Source organism: Apium graveolens, chromosome 9, assembly GCF_009905375.1.
Source record: "Apium graveolens cultivar Ventura chromosome 9, ASM990537v1, whole genome shotgun sequence".
Taxonomy (NCBI): domain Eukaryota; kingdom Viridiplantae; phylum Streptophyta; class Magnoliopsida; order Apiales; family Apiaceae; genus Apium; species Apium graveolens.
In genome coordinates, this window is record NC_133655.1 from 12,066,264 (window position 1) to 12,082,440 (window position 16,177).

General features: G+C 34.2%; 1 protein-coding gene across 1 annotated transcript; it reads left to right on the forward strand.

Moving 5' to 3' along the window:
* Nucleotides 1–9,524: 9,524 nt before the first annotated feature.
* On the forward strand, nt 9,525–13,816 carry LOC141684121 (protein RMD5 homolog). Its single transcript, XM_074488960.1, has 2 exons — nt 9,525–9,652; nt 12,468–13,816. Exon 2 carries the CDS (start codon nt 12,485–12,487, stop codon nt 13,640–13,642), a length of 1,158 nt encoding a protein of 385 aa, XP_074345061.1. The 5' UTR covers nt 9,525–9,652; nt 12,468–12,484; the 3' UTR covers nt 13,643–13,816.
* Nucleotides 13,817–16,177: the final 2,361 nt, after the last annotated feature.

Consider the following 16,177-nt stretch of genomic DNA (forward strand, 5'->3'; position numbering starts at 1 on the left):
ACACCCAAGAACAATTTCAACATTCTCTTTTCACGTGACATAGTTTGTCTCATTCAACATTGGAATCATGCTCAACTGTGCAGAAGCAGAATTAACACTAGCGGTAACTGAAATAGAAAAAAAAATATACGACATATGCTCAAAACTAGTATATACAATAATGTGATGAATTTTAAATATTGGCAACACAATCACAAGATACCTAGCGCAACATTAAATTTTGGTCTTTGGATAACAAATTTAATATACAATTGGCACTCTTCATGCAATAATCAAGTATTAACAATTAATTTCTGTCAAATAATATGTCTTTCTTTGGACCGACTTATTATTCACATGAAAAACTTAATATTGTTACATACTTATTATCACAATAATATAAAAAATTTGGCCAAACGTTACCTTCCTTTGAGCTGATAAAATTAAATATTCTATCGTCACAATAATATTTTTTTAATTAATTAATCTACACAAAAGAGGTCACATTGGCGACATATTACTTTAATCAATTAACTTAAAATATTCGACCACTTAAATAAATAAGTTAAACTTAATTGCCAAATATTTTTTTTGAAGCAAAATAATTTCATTAAACTGAAACATCATACAGCAAAGTCTCCAACAGCACACTAGGAGGAGACGTATAAGTGCTTTGGCAATCTGGCAAACAAGCTAATCTAGCCATCAAATGGGCTGCTTGATTTGCCTGCCTTTTAGCAAACTTAATCGATAGACCTGGTCTAGACCGCATAATTACACGACATTCATCTAACATAAACCCAACCTCAAGAACATTGTCGTGCGAATTGTTAATTGCACGGACCGCCAGAAGAGAATCTGATTCAACTGTTATGTGCTGGTATGGCAAATCCGATAGCCAAAGTAATCTTTCCCTGATAGCAGCAAACTCGGCTTCAAAAACTGAGTTCACCATCGCCATAACCTTAATTCGCCCAGAGATAAACTCACCTTGATGATCACGAATGATAAGGCCAACAGAAAACATATCATCACCCACCTTAATTGCTGCATCCGTGTTTAGTTTGTAGGCACCCATCTCTGGGGGTTTCCACCTGTGTACAAAAGACTGGCCCCTGTTAACATTACTCGTTGCTTCCTGAGGTCTGCTCGCCTTTTCCAATCTCCAATCTGCAATGTACTTAACACTCCAATCCATAGCAATTCTACTGCTAACCGTCTTGTTTTCCCATACTTTCTTGTTCCGGAAAAACCATATGCCATACAACACTCTTGCTATCACTGTAGTCTCTGCATTATCAGCCACACTTATTCTCTGTAACAACCAGTCTGAAGCATATTCCACTCTACTCATATCGAAGACCAACCCTGCATATTGCCAGCAACTAGTAGCAAAAGGGCAATCGAAGAACACATGTAGTAAGTGTTCAACATCTGCAAGACACATAGGACAGGTAATTGGGACATGCACACCTTTATGTCTCAACTTGTTGCGAACTGGAACATTATTATGACAGAATTTCCATAAGAAAGTCTTTACTTTGTGAGGAACATCCAAGTGCCAAAGCTTGCTCCACCCCTTACTCTGCATAACATCCCTGTTACCCAGATTACTATTACTCCAGTAGTGATAACCTGATTTAACCGCATACTGGCCATCTGTTGATCCAGACCAAGCAATACGATCCTTAACAATCACGTTAGGAATACGAGTTTCCAAAATTAGACGAGCATCACTTTCTGAAAAGAACTCACGAACCTTTGGCACGTCCCAACTTTTTGAATCAACCAACATAAAATCGGACACAGAGATAGTACTAGTACCATAATTCACCGTTTGATCAACACAGAATCCCTCCTTGTTTCTAAGCCACGGATCCTTAACTGCATTTATCTCCCGACCATCACCTAAAATCCATCTGAATCCATCTGCCAAACAGTTTTTCGCAGTCATCAAACCAGCCCAAATGAAACTTGCACCCGTCTGAGCCTTTGCTTTCAAGAAGCGGCAATCCGGAAAATACCTGGCTTTATAAATACGAGACACCAATGACTGAGGTTCATTAATTAACTTCCAACACTGTTTACCAATTAAGGCAACATTGAAGCCATAAAGACTTCGAAACCCAAGGCCACCTCTACTTTTAGAGCTGCTCATATCATTCCAAGAGAGCCAATTAATCCCTTTGTTCCGTTGTGAGTTCGAGTTCCACCGGTACTTATTCATAATCCTTTCTATCTCTTGGCAAAGTGACTTAGGTAGCAAAAAACAGGACATACAGTATGAGGGAATAGATTGAGCACCGTTTTTGATCAGAATAGTTTTTCCAGCTTACGAGATAGGCTTTGCTCTCCACCCTTGAACCCTCTTCCACACCTTATCTTTAATGAAGCCAAAGATTTTTTTCTTGGACCTCCCCACTAAAGACGACAACCCAAGGTACTTACTATCTTACAGGTTATTAGTCACACCCAGAATAGTAGAAAGCTCGTTTCTTGTATGCTGCTTCACATTGGAGCTAAAGTGAATACCTGATTTTTGAAAATTCACAGATTGTCCTGACAACCTTTCATAGTCATTGAGCAACTCTTTAATAACTTCAGTTTCTCCTCTGTTAGCACGAAAGAACAAAAAGCTGTCATCCGCAAAAAGGAGATGCGTAACAGTTGGAGCTGTTGGACAAATCTGTGCACCATGAATTCGACCTTCATTAGCAGCTTTACTCAGACTATCGGACAACCCTTCTACACAAAGCAGAAACAGATATGGTGACAATGGATCCCCCTGTCGTACTCCCCTTGTCGGTTGAATCAGACCAATAGAAGATCCATTGAAACAAAATTCGTATGATATAGTAGTAACACACATCATCATCCAGGCTATCCACTTTTGACTGAAACCCATACCTCTCATTTTTCCCCTCAAAAACTCCCAGTCAACCCTGTCATAAGCCTTGCTTATGTCTAGTTTAAGAGCAATCTCCCCTTCCTCTCTCGCCTTCTTCCGTTGCATATGATGAATAACTTCAAAAGCAACCAAAATATTGTTTGTAATGCTCCTCCCAGGGACAAACGCAGATTGGTTTTCAGAAATTAACGAAGGGAGAATCAACTTTAAGCGATTTGCTAAGACTTTAGCCATGATCTTGTAAAGAACATTGCATAACGCTATTGGTCTTAGAGCTTTCATACAACATGCATTCTCCTTCTTGGGAATTAGCACCACATTCGTGTCATTTAAATTAGCTGGGAAAGAACAACTAACCAACCATTCTTTACAACAAAGGAAGACTTCATGACCTAGCATAGACCAGAATTGTTGAAAAAATGCTGGATTCAAGCCATCCGGACCGGATGCTTTATCAGGATGCATTTGTTTAACTGCAGTGGAGAATTCCTCGTACGTTAACTCTGCAATCAGCTCCTCATTCTGAGAACTTGATACGCACCTATCAGAAGTCACAGTGATATCACCATTGACCGTAGACTGTCGAGAGAAAACCTCTATAAAGTAATCTTTTACCATCTGACACATCACTTCATGCTCATGAATTTGCTCGCCATGATCATTCTCCAAGTAAGATATCTGATTTTTCTTTTTCCTAGCAGACGCAGTTGCATGAAAAAACTTGGTGTTTGCATCACCCTCTACAAGCCAGTATTTTTTGCTCTTTGCTTCCAGTAAGTTTCCTCATGCAATAACAACATATTGAGTTTTTCTTTTTCACTGAAATACTGCTCTACTCCTGCTAAATCAGTACGGTCTGCTAAACTTGTTAACACCTCTTTCTGTTTTTTCACTTTATCACGGAATTTGTGGAAAAAATTCCTACCCCATCGAGCCATGAACCCAGATACTAAAATAAGTTTGGGCAGGATGTTTACAGCAGGAAAACCTAACCAAAAGCCAGCGACATCCTTACGAAAACCAGATTCTCTCAGCCAGGTATTCTCAAACCTGAAACGAAAGATTTTCTTCGAGAAAGACACGTTATAAAGATCCAAAAAAATTGGGTCATGGTCTGAAACAGAAGTATGCAAAACAGATAGCTTGCACAGAGGGAACCGATTCCACCACGCCTGAGTAGCAAAACACCTGTCAAGTCTTTCCTTAACCCATTCTGGTTTACCTCGCCACTTTTCCCAAGTATACTTACCCCCATTCAACTCAATCTCAGTCAGCATACTATCATCAACAGCCTTCCTAAAGCCCTCCATTAGACTTCTAGGGTGAGGTATATTACCCCATTTATCCGAATCATACAAAAGATCATTAAAATCTCCCAAGATACACCATGTGAGATCAGATTTGGTAGCTAACGTGCGAATAAGATTCCACGAACTCAGTCTTCTTGCACGTTCGGGAAATCCATAAAAGCAAGAGAGTCGCCAAACAACAACATTATTTTGTAAGAAAATCAAATCTATATGGTTCTGGGAGTACCCAGTTATTTCACAAGCTACATTATTACGCCAAAACACTCCAAGACCTCCACTACGACCAACACAATCGACTGCAAAACATTGAGAGAATCCAAACTTGATACGAAGTTGTTCAATTTTGTCCGCTCTTGAAATAGTTTCAGAAAGAAAGAGAACATCGGGTTTGTGTGACTTAATTAAGTCACTAAGAACACGAACTGTTTGAGGGCTCCCCAGCCCCCGACAGTTCCAGCCTAAAACATTCATTTTGACTGGCTAGCTTGCTGAGCAAGCTTAGCCAATAATTCAGGTAAAGAAGCTGCACAATCCCTATGAGAAAGAGCAGTCTCAGAAGTACCCATAACATTGCCATTTTCTAGTTCCATGTACTCGTATACTCCAGGCCCACGTTTCCTTTTGCTATTTGCCATATTCAGCCCATCTAACTCCTGCTCTGAAGGCCCAACAACTTTATTAGGAATATTATTTCCCTCCAATGAATTTGAATAAATCAAATGAGCATCTGATACCGAAATAATAGCATTGCTGTTAGCCCAATCCCTAACTTCACTCCTTGATTGGCCTTTGACTCCGTCTCCCGCTGTCATCCCTTTTGAAAATTTTTGAGATTGATTGACATCCCCATAATTTGCGCCCCAGTCCTCATCCTTCTCCTCCCGTAACCACTTGCTACGTTCTTGCCCTACCATGCGCCGCGACGGAGCACGCAGCCATGTTCCCCATTCTCTGAGAGAATCACTCGTGCCCATGCTTAACCTCTTGCTGCAGAATCTCTCTGTGTGAGTTACCATGCCACACGTAAAGCAGAAATCTCCTAACCTTTCATACTTGCATTGCACGATGCACTCAGCTCCATTTCTTCTGCAGATCTTCTTCTTCCTTTTCAATGGTTTCCTCACATCAATGCTGGTTTTAATTCTCATACATTCACGCCATATACTCGAGTTATTATTTGGATCATAGAGCAGAAAAGAACCAAAGAAGTCACCTAGCTGTTTGTCAGCAGCTTCTGTCATAAAACCATTGGGCAATCCATGCAGTTGAATCCATATAGGTAAATCGAATAACGGAACTTCTAATGGATCCACGCCTTTATCGATTGTGCTAATAACAAGCATTGCCCCATCGAAAGACCAAGGTCCACCAGATAAGACCCACTGCATATCGTCAACATGAAAAAACTGAAATAAAAAGATGCCAGGTTTCAAATCCTTGATGTTGATGCCTCGGACTGGACGCCATATATCCGCAAGTTTCGATTTCATTACTCTAACATTGAGGTTTTTCTATGTCAAAAAACGCCCTACTAGACATAACTCAAACTTGTTGGTGACCTCCTCCACCTCCTCTCCAAAGCATAAACCCTCGTTCTCATCATCCTCAATTTCCATAGCAGCCATACGCTCATGAATATCATCAACCCTTGCCATGAATGCAAGAAAACAAAGACTCTCACAACTCAAGGGAGGAGAGAAAAATAAGAATAAGACTCTCACAACTCAAGTGAGGAGAGAAACGTGCACTATTATTTTAATTAACCCATTGAAAATATCGTTTATCGTTTTCATAGTTTACTGAAAGTTCAGTTTTTTAGCACAACTTAATTGCCAAATATTTAAAATTAAACTCACAAGCATATATTCCTTATTGTCATTATAGTTTACTAACCAAATTACGTAAATTTGTTGAGCTATATGCTAGTACAATATTTATCATTTAAAATGTTTTAACTTTGAGCTTTTTTCAATTTTTTACTATTAACGTGACATAGACTCCTATAATATGATACGGGCAAAACCACAGTAACTAAGCTTTTATGTCTGTACAAAAGATACCTATATTTAATTTGTACCATACGTTTATTTGTATAGTTGTTTATGTAAAAGAAAAATACAATATAATATGATAAACATTTAGCCAGATCCCCAGAAGTTTCACTTTTTTTTTGAATTTTCCAAACTTGACTTACATACAAGGTACATGTTTATAATCAAAGCTGTTGGCTTGTGGGTATACGAACTAAATTCAAGGGTGCACATGTCAAGTGAATATCCAGGACAAACCATAGATCTGATTATTGTATTCTACAAACAAATATGTACCGCGAATCCATTATCACATTCATGGATTATGAATCAACGATGTCGGAACAATTATCAAATAAATCATATAAATATTACCAATTAATTTCGCATAAATTAATTCCCAATAATCAAATAAGAAGAGGCTCTAATGCCAATTGATAAAATTTAATAATTCTATAAACACATAATTCTCTAAAATAGAGATAAGAACCGTAATCATCATATATAATTATCGAGACTAAACTGAAAACGGAAGCGTACATGAATCCATAAGGGCTATAATTGTAATGGTATCTGAATCTGAATAATATTCTTGATTATTATCTTCCTCAACCAAGTACTCCTTAGGATTTCTCAATAGCTCTCTCTGATGAGTAGATCAATAGCTCTCTCTGATGAGTAGAAGATAAGCCGTTACGTGTATTTAATATATTGGGGATTATAACCCTTTTATATACCACATAAATAAATCTCTCATTATAATATAATTGAGCCTGATTTTAGGTATGCACTTATTAGGTCTATAAAATAAATTAAAATCTAATAAATTAAACATTAAATTTTTATTCAGAAAAAAAATTCAAAAAAATATTATGCAACTATACGACATTTAAACATTGAAATACATGCAAAAAGCAAACGTAGAAAGATGAACGTGACGGAAGTAGTACATGTCAAAAACCTACTCATGCTTTTAAATAATCTCAAAAATATATTCATTATAAGAAATTTGTCTATTTGTCACATGCTGTTATGATTCTGGTTTAAAATAAGTTCAAAGTTGTGATCGTGTATGGTGAGATTTTTTTAATGGTGACATGATTGAAATGATTTTCTAAAACTTACACCCCAACGGTTTGATCTTGACACAGAATACATCAAGTACAATTAAAAAAAATAACGCGGTGACATTTATTCTTCTGTGAAAAATGATTGAATATGTTATAGGATCTGGTAACATAAAATATATAACACGTATTGAAAAAAAACAAACATGCGAGAGGATGCAGAAGAGGACGTTAAGTATATCTTTTAAATTAAATAAAATATCTTATCTTTTAAAGTTATATAAAAAAAGTAGGCATGCTATCCTGAATAAAATAAATTGCAAAACTCGCAACTATTTTTTTCTTCAATTTTTAAATACTATTTGTTGGATTAATTTTTAAAACATCATTAAATTAAATATTATTTTGTGAATTTCGCGTGATCTGTAAAATCGTTAAAATTTGATTTATATAACTCTAAATAGAGCCGAAATAAAATCAAGTAATTTTTTTTATTTTCACTTTAGTTTACTTTTTTTACTATTTCAAATTAATAAAAAATTATTAAATAAAAAATAAAAAAATCGTGCATTGTATGTTGAAATATTAGAAAGTTGGTAGCCGATACCGATACCGATACCGTACTCAAGTTTATATAATATACGGGATTATTTTTATATCTATGTTATTTATGCTATATTTTGCAAAACCCAAGTAGAGATACATTCTTTCCCGGTCGGTGTTATAACCTCAAAATCAGACAAATTAATATATACTATGCATTTTGGTTAAAATAATATTAGAACATTGGTCGAATTAACAAATTTAAAAGAAAACTAAGTATAATTAGATAGATTTCGTCGGTAAAATGTATTTCAAGCTCAAACAAATAATGAATACTATTGATTATGCTAAAAAATTATATCATTGAATTGTTAGTTCGTCGATCGATAAAATAGCGTCAGATTAAAACAAAATAATATATATTATTCATTCGGTCTAAAAATTTATAGAATTGATCCACGTTAAACAGGATTAAAATTAAAACATAATTAGACCAGTTAAAAACAAAATAATATGTACTGATAAACAAAAATAAACTATTAATCCGATTTTAACAGAATTAAAATCAAACAGTGAATTTGGGCAGTATAATGGGACCCGGGATAAAACAAAATTAAAATCAAATTAAAAATAATTTGTTTACTATTTATCTGGATTAAAATTTATCTTTCAAATTAGAAAAATTAATAATATTTCATAGACACAGATAGAAATATCAATATTTTTCCATTAGTAATATATATTTTTAAATTTAAATACCTTAAAATAATATATATATATATATATTTCAACATATAATTATTATCAAATTATATTATTTAAAATTTTTGAATGAACAAATTCGGTATTTTAAAAATTTTGATTTGATTTCTATTTAAAAAATTATATAATGTAAGAACAAATAAGCTAGTAATAAAATAATTGATAAAATTATGTGATTTTTTCATAAATACCCAAGTTTTACAGAGTTTTGCAAAAATTTATAAAAATATTATTAATTTTTGAAAATATTTGCATAAATACGTAAAATAATTTTTACAACAACGTTTGTAACTTAAAATTATAAAAAAATTGCAAAAATATGTACTATGAATTGCAACCATATTTATAATCTAAGATAAAACATAAAATGCAACCCGAAATGCAATTTAAACAGTTACATAATTTACACTAAATTCTAACCTATTATGCAATGTCTTATTTTTATAAATATTTATTTGAAATAAAACAATATTTTTATAAATATTTTCGAAAGTTAGTGCCCGTTTGAGAAATATTAAAATAAGTAACTTTTGATTTAAAATGAATAAGATACTTATAATTTTTAAGTAGATTGATATTATAAGTTATATAAGTGTTTGGTTAAACGTCAGAATTTTGTTTACTTAAATGAATTAAAATATATAAATTTTAAATACAATAATTCGTAAACTTTAAATTAGAAAGACATGTAAAAACATCAATTTTAAAACAAAAGTTAATAAAAAATCAAAAAATTAAAATAAGTTGAGAAAAAGTATATGGTTGTTAACATTTAACTTATCAGTTTATAATTGTAAATTCGACTTATAAGTTGGATCGACAAACACTCATCGATAAGTACTTTCGAGCTTATAAGAGCGAATAAGTAACTCTTTTTAAGCAGCCAAACATGCCCTTAGTAAAATAGTAAAATAATATATTTGGTAAATTTCCTAAAATGATCCGGTGCGTGTATAAATCACGTAACACACACGACTTTCGCCCTTTCCGTTGCAACAACAGCAGTTCACTTCCTTCCAATTCACTTTTCCATCTCATCTTAATCTCTCTCAGGTTCTCTCTCTCTCTCTCTCTCTGTTCAATTTTGTTTTATTTCTCTCCCCTTTCACTTCGATCAATTTTGCTCTATTTTTACTTTGACAATCAATAAAAAGCATCAAATTAAGTAATCTGGAACAAACCCATCAAATTAAATGTTATATAAATCGTGGGTTTTTAAGATTTTCTCGAATTAGTTTAAATTATGATTTTACAAGATTTTAATTTGATATGTTGTTAAATCTTTAAGTTTTACTAGAAATCGAATAAATTAGAGTGATGTATGTATGCCCAATAACACAAATGTATATGTTTATATATTGTGGGTGTTTTACCAGCATTGAATTGGAGTGGTTTAATTATTTGTTTGGTGTGTTTTCGATAAAATTGTCGTTTTTTTATTGAGGCCTGAAAGTGGTGGAAATTGTACGTTAATTGTAAGAATTTGAAGGGCATGTTATCATTCCTTACCAAATTTGTAATAGTGGAGGAAATGGTTTGAGTTAGAGTTTATAGTCGCAAAGAACGTACTAGGTGTTTGGTAATAATGTGAGAAAAAAGTGGGTAGAGGTTAGAGTGCAGTGACATAATTGGAAGTTGTATAGAGGGAATGAAAAACTAAAGATTTTACCCGCTTGCAAGTATTATTTTTATTGCAAAGGAGAAATTGGAATTTTTAGGGAGAAGTGATACGTGTATAAATTTTTGGCAAACAGATTAAGAACTTGTTAATAGGCATGAAGAATCGTGTCAAATAGGCAGAAAGCCTGATCATTCAATATTGAGGAATTGAATTTGGAAAATTTTGTAGTTCTTAAGGCCCTTTTGATGGGCACATCGATTTATTGCTCAACGGATTTAAAGCATCTCTAAATTTGTTTAAAGTTCAACAAGTAAATAACTTTTCCTGGTTATTGTTCATACCAAACAGAAATAGTAGACAATTAACATTTTAAAGCCAATCGCTGTTACCGTTGCAATTGTAAACTTGTAAACTTATCAATTGCAAATGTGTCACTGTCGTCCAAGTAAATGTGATATACATTTTAGTTTTTGTCTTAAGCAAGTACTTGATGCAGGATAACAATTGAAAACTATAAAAGATAGATAATTGTGGATTAACCGCAAAAAATCCACAAGCCCTAAGTTGATCCAATCGTAGAAATCCTTAGGATTTTTCAACTGCATAAGAGAGGATTTTTTTAGGATCACAATTGATTACAAGAGAGAAGAATCCCTATCTACTTATAAAAATAAAATCTTCCAATAATGATATATTACATCTCCTATATAGGATACAAGACGATAAATCCCTCAACTTAGCCACCAAGTAAAATATTAAGAATGTAGGAAACAAATCCTTTTTATTCAGCATTATTTAAAGTATTCCTAATACACAATGTATAGTGTAATATAAATGAATTACAATTAAATTTGTTCCTATATAATAACCTAAGGTGATCGCGGTCCGTTCCGTTTATATATTAAACTGGAACCAAATCACATAATTGCGCTTTTGAAAAAATTAAAACCAACCCGAACCTCGTAGTCCAATAAAACCAAACCACTCGGTTCGGTTTTATTCGGTTCGGTTTAGCAGATTTTGGCAGTTTACAACATTTTTTATTAGTGAACTCGAGAAATAAAATAACATTTCTTCATCCTTTTTTTTGTTTAGCAACATTTCTTTTATTTAAACTTTCCTTATAAATTACATTATTAATAATATAATTATGATTCTTTTACAATAAAGTATATCACTCGTATTAATTACAAATGACTAACATCTAATAACATGTTGATCAATTAGTTGGAATAATAAATTTTCAATGTAACAGAAATAAAAAAAGTCTTCAAATTAATTTTTAAAGGAAAACAATACACAATCTATTGAAATGTATGATAAGTTCGTGATTATTTGACGAGATTTAACACGAATTTAGTTATTCATTATAATATATAATTGCTTTACGTTATATAATCATAAATGTAAAACTGTGTGTGTGTGTGTATATATACATATATGTATATATATTAATGTGGTTCGGATCGGAAGCGGGTTGGGTTAAGGCCAAACCAAAACTAACCCATAACCCGCGGATTTTTAAAGTAGTTGAACCGAAACCGAAATCACATTTCGGTTTCAGTTTGGGTCAGTTTAAGATCGGTTCGATTTATGCGGATTATGCGGTTTAACCCGAACCGTGATCATCCCTTAATAACATGACATAAATGCCAACTGATGTTTTGATTTCTCATTCCTCATTAATACTTAATATCTTATTATTGCAGGTAAGAACTATCTGTCATGGTTTTGGTCTGTTGCATTTATATGCTCTTTGTCGCATTATATCTGTATTTAGCTTAATATTCACTTTTGGTGTACAATATCGGGAAGAACTTGTATATGCTGGGATATTAATGAGTTATCTCACATGTTTTTTGTTTGAATCATTTGACTTTACCTTCTTAAGGTCAAAATTCCGGTATTTATTTCTACCTTTCGAATTTTAGGAGCCACAAACAGGCTCCAAATCTTTACTGCTAAAATAGTCCCTTCCAGCATGATTCTCGTTGAAAGAAAATCCTTGAGCTTGAATTGTTTCTCTAATATGCTGTAGATAATCTTTTTATTTGATAAATCTAGTGCAGGAGCTTGCATAAACATTTTTTAACACTTGAAAATTAGTTAAGTCAGTGTGTACTGCTTATATTATGTTAATGGGGAGGTGGAAGAAGAATTGGAAATGTAGCGGTGGACTTACACAACCAGGTGAAGTTATTTACTGAAAGTCTCGCTCTGATTTTCTTTCCTGTGACTTCATTTTAGGCGGTTGTCAGTTGTCCATGGAACTCAGTACTGTTAGAGATGCATTTGATCGAGTTGCTAAGAAGCAAAAGGTATCTTCGTCCAAGTCGCAAGAAGTAATCGACCAAGTTGGTCATGAAATTGAACAGACAGTCGCAAAGATGCAGTCTACTCAAGATTCCAGCACTCCTGTTGATCAGAAGTCGATACTTGCTGCACTTAAAAGCAAACTAAATACTATTAGCCCACAGAATCAGCTAGAAGGATCACAGAAGGAGCTGAATGTAAACCTTAACAAGTGCTCAAAAGTCCTTGAGAAAGTTTTTAATCCTGACATATCAAAGGCATACAGAAACGTTGACTTTGACATTCACATACTGAATCAGATTATCGCAAATCATTTTTACCGTGAAGGTCTCTTTGATGCAGCTGATTGCTTGATAAAAGAAGCCGGGGAACCAGAGGCCATCTCCTTAAAATGTCAGTTTGTCGAGATGCATCAGATAATTGAGGCTGTTAGGTCCAGAAACCTTGAGCCTGCTTTAAACTGGGTCTCTGCTAACCGTGAAAAGCTTACACAAGTTGGTTGTAATCTTGAGTTAAAACTTCATACACTATGTTTTGTAGATATCTTGCAGAAAAAGTCCCGGAGCGAAGCACTTAACTATGCCAGAATTAATCTTGCTCCTTTTGCTTCTGTTCACATGTATGAAGTTCAGAAGCTGATGGGTTGCCTGCTGTGGGCCGGAAAGCTTGATAAATCCCCTTATTCTGACATAACGGATATAACTCATTGGGAGAAGTTGGTCGATGAACTAATCCAGCAGTTCTGCAGCTTTATGGGACAATCTAGCAGCAGTGCTTTGGGTGTTGCAATAGCAGCTGGAGTTGAAGGGTTGCCTACCTTACTAAAGTTGGCTAATGTAATGGCGGTAAAGAAACAGGAGTGGCAAGCAATGAAGCAATTACCGGTGCCAGTAGACTTGGGAAAGGAGTTTCAGTTCCACTCTATCTTTGTTTGCCCTGTCAGTAGGGACCAGAGTAACGACGATAATCCACCCATGCTGCTGCCATGCGGGCACGTGCTCTGCAACCAATCAATTGTGAAGATGTCAAGAAAGGGCACACGGACCTTTAAATGTCCGTACTGCCCTCAGGATGCTTCAGTTTCTGAATGCAGGCAACTGTATCTCTGAACAATTTCACATAGCTTTTGCTTAGGTCTGTCTTATGTTTAGTAGCAATGCTGCTTTTGGTAATTATCAGATTATGTTTAGTGATTGTTTGTTTTATATATATACTGAATTCTCTGTGGCACATTCTGTAGTTTCATTTTATACCCTCCAATGCTAATCTCCTGTTCTATGAAATATAGTAATGTATGGTGAGGGATGTTTTGGTTCATGTTTCAAATTAAATTTAACCACCAAATGCCTTGGTGCTATTCCAATAATGGCATTCTCTGTTTTGATGTTCTTGACTATTTCTTATATAATATAGTTCCAATTTTGTTACAAAATACTAAATATTTATAAAATAAATTCCAGTAATCTAGATGCATATGTGAACCATCTCTATATGTGATACATGTCTATATGTAGATCTTATGTACTGGAAATAGTATCTACATGTTCAAAACTTTAGCTCCAGTTTCATCCTCGCCTTTCCTTTCGTTTCTCACCTCACTGCCTCTTTCATATATCACACCATAGATCCAACTGTATATCACGTCATATCGACTCAATGCATATAGATGTGCTTGTGCAATTATCGTTTACTTTCGTATTTTCTGCTGTTAAATTCATTGGTGTTTTCTGCTGTTAAGTTATTTTTAGGATTAATGATCCTGTTTTCTCCTGTCTTGAGTTGCTAATGGCATAATCTTTGTCCCGGTATTAGTTACTTTTAGGTTTAGTGATCTTTCAAACCTTAAGATTTGTATCAAAATACCCATCATTTCATGTGATTATGATTCCTTTTTGCCCTTTAGTATCGAAACATGCCTTTTTACCCTTAGACCGGAAAAAAAGAGGTGTAAATTGACAGTTCCAAGGGTGAAAAGATACATTTTTACTACTTAAGGAGCAAAAAGTACCGTTTTGAACTACATGGACTGTTCGGTCCAAGAAAAAGGAATTACTATATTGGTGCAAACAAGTAATGAAGCCTTATTTTTATTATTAAGATACAGAAGTAATAAAATTGGGAACATAAAGAAAATTAAAGATATTATTAGTAATTAACAAAATCTAGAAAAATATAATGTAATACTGAATTTCGTTTAATTTTTGCGGGGTCACCAAAATGATATGATTTTTGAAATTAAATTAAAAATATATACTATAAAAGTATAAATTTGAAGTTGGCCAGAAATATAAATGGAGTGTGCATATGGTAAAGTAAGTGTCGGATAGATACCTGACATTATAGATACTCACTAGATTCCCAGCCGCCAGCACTTGAAATAATAGCATTATCAAATTAGGACAAAAAGCAGAACTGAACTGGTCATGCAAATGGATCTGAAGTTGAAGAAGAAGGAAGCAAGAACAGGTCAAGATAAACAAAAAGAAGACAGAATCAGCAGATTCCTTATGCTATTATACATCATGTTCATTACTTAAATGTTCATTTACTACATGAACATAGACCTGAACTTAAACTGAAAATGAAACATATGATTATTGGTATCTTCATTATGATGATAACAACAATTTGCCTGTGCTATGCCTGACATGTTTGCCTGCTTTAACAAGTCTTCGTCTTACTGATTGGGATATACGGGAATCGCTGTGTTGTTCAGTTTGCCTATACAATCTCACATTGTCTTTCTACATTGTGCCTATACGATCTTTTCATATGACTTGTCATCAATTGGTGAACCTGGAGGGAGATCAAGACTCGCTACAACATCTATTACAATGACACTCTTCAACCTTCTATCACTACTTGCGAGTTTTACTTCTGTTGGTATGTTTCAAATCACATTTGTACATTCTCATAAGTTGGAGAGAGTTCATATGAAGAGTTAGTAGTGCCAAGATTCTTCATCTTGATTTAGAGACTGTTGAGTTAACTTTCAATTTTTATTTATGTTTATGATAATATCGACATTCATGACAAAGTTTCATTCGTTGGGTTTCACATCCCCTACTTCCTGAGCTTCGTGCAATTGAATGTCATATTGATGATGCCAATAGTAAATTGCAAGATTTGCAGATTTGTATTGAAAATACCAAAACTAGATTCGCCAAATATTCTTCGCTCTGAGAAGATGCAATAGATTCAGAAAGCTTTTGGAACTATGGGTACAAACCTTCTTGTTGGATTCATTGGAGATGATCTATTGTCGGATCTTTGAATTTTGGGGGATTGGTTGTGTGTTCAAGAGTAGTTTGGAATTTTAATGTAGCTTCTTGGACCAGAAATCTTGAGAAATCCCTGTAATTCTGTTACATTCTAAGCCATTGGGAGAAGTTTGTCAACGAACTAATACAGCATTTCTGCAGCTTTATGGGATAATCCAGTAGCATTCTTGGCTTTTTGGTTTCATAATCTTAGGGGATAGTAAATTTGATTGTAAGAGTTATGTCTCCGCCTGTTTTCTGATTTAGTATAAGCGGATATATCTTTTTTTTGCTAATTGATAACACACGTACACGCCAGGGGTCGAACCCCTGACCTCCCGCAAGGAGGTACAAGAGGTCAACCAATGCACCAACCACAAGGGG

Bases quoted from the DNA above. Each gene is read 5' to 3' on its own strand.
- LOC141684121 (XM_074488960.1), top strand. From the start codon at position 12,485: ATGGAACTCAGTACTGTTAGAGATGCATTTGATCGAGTTGCTAAGAAG.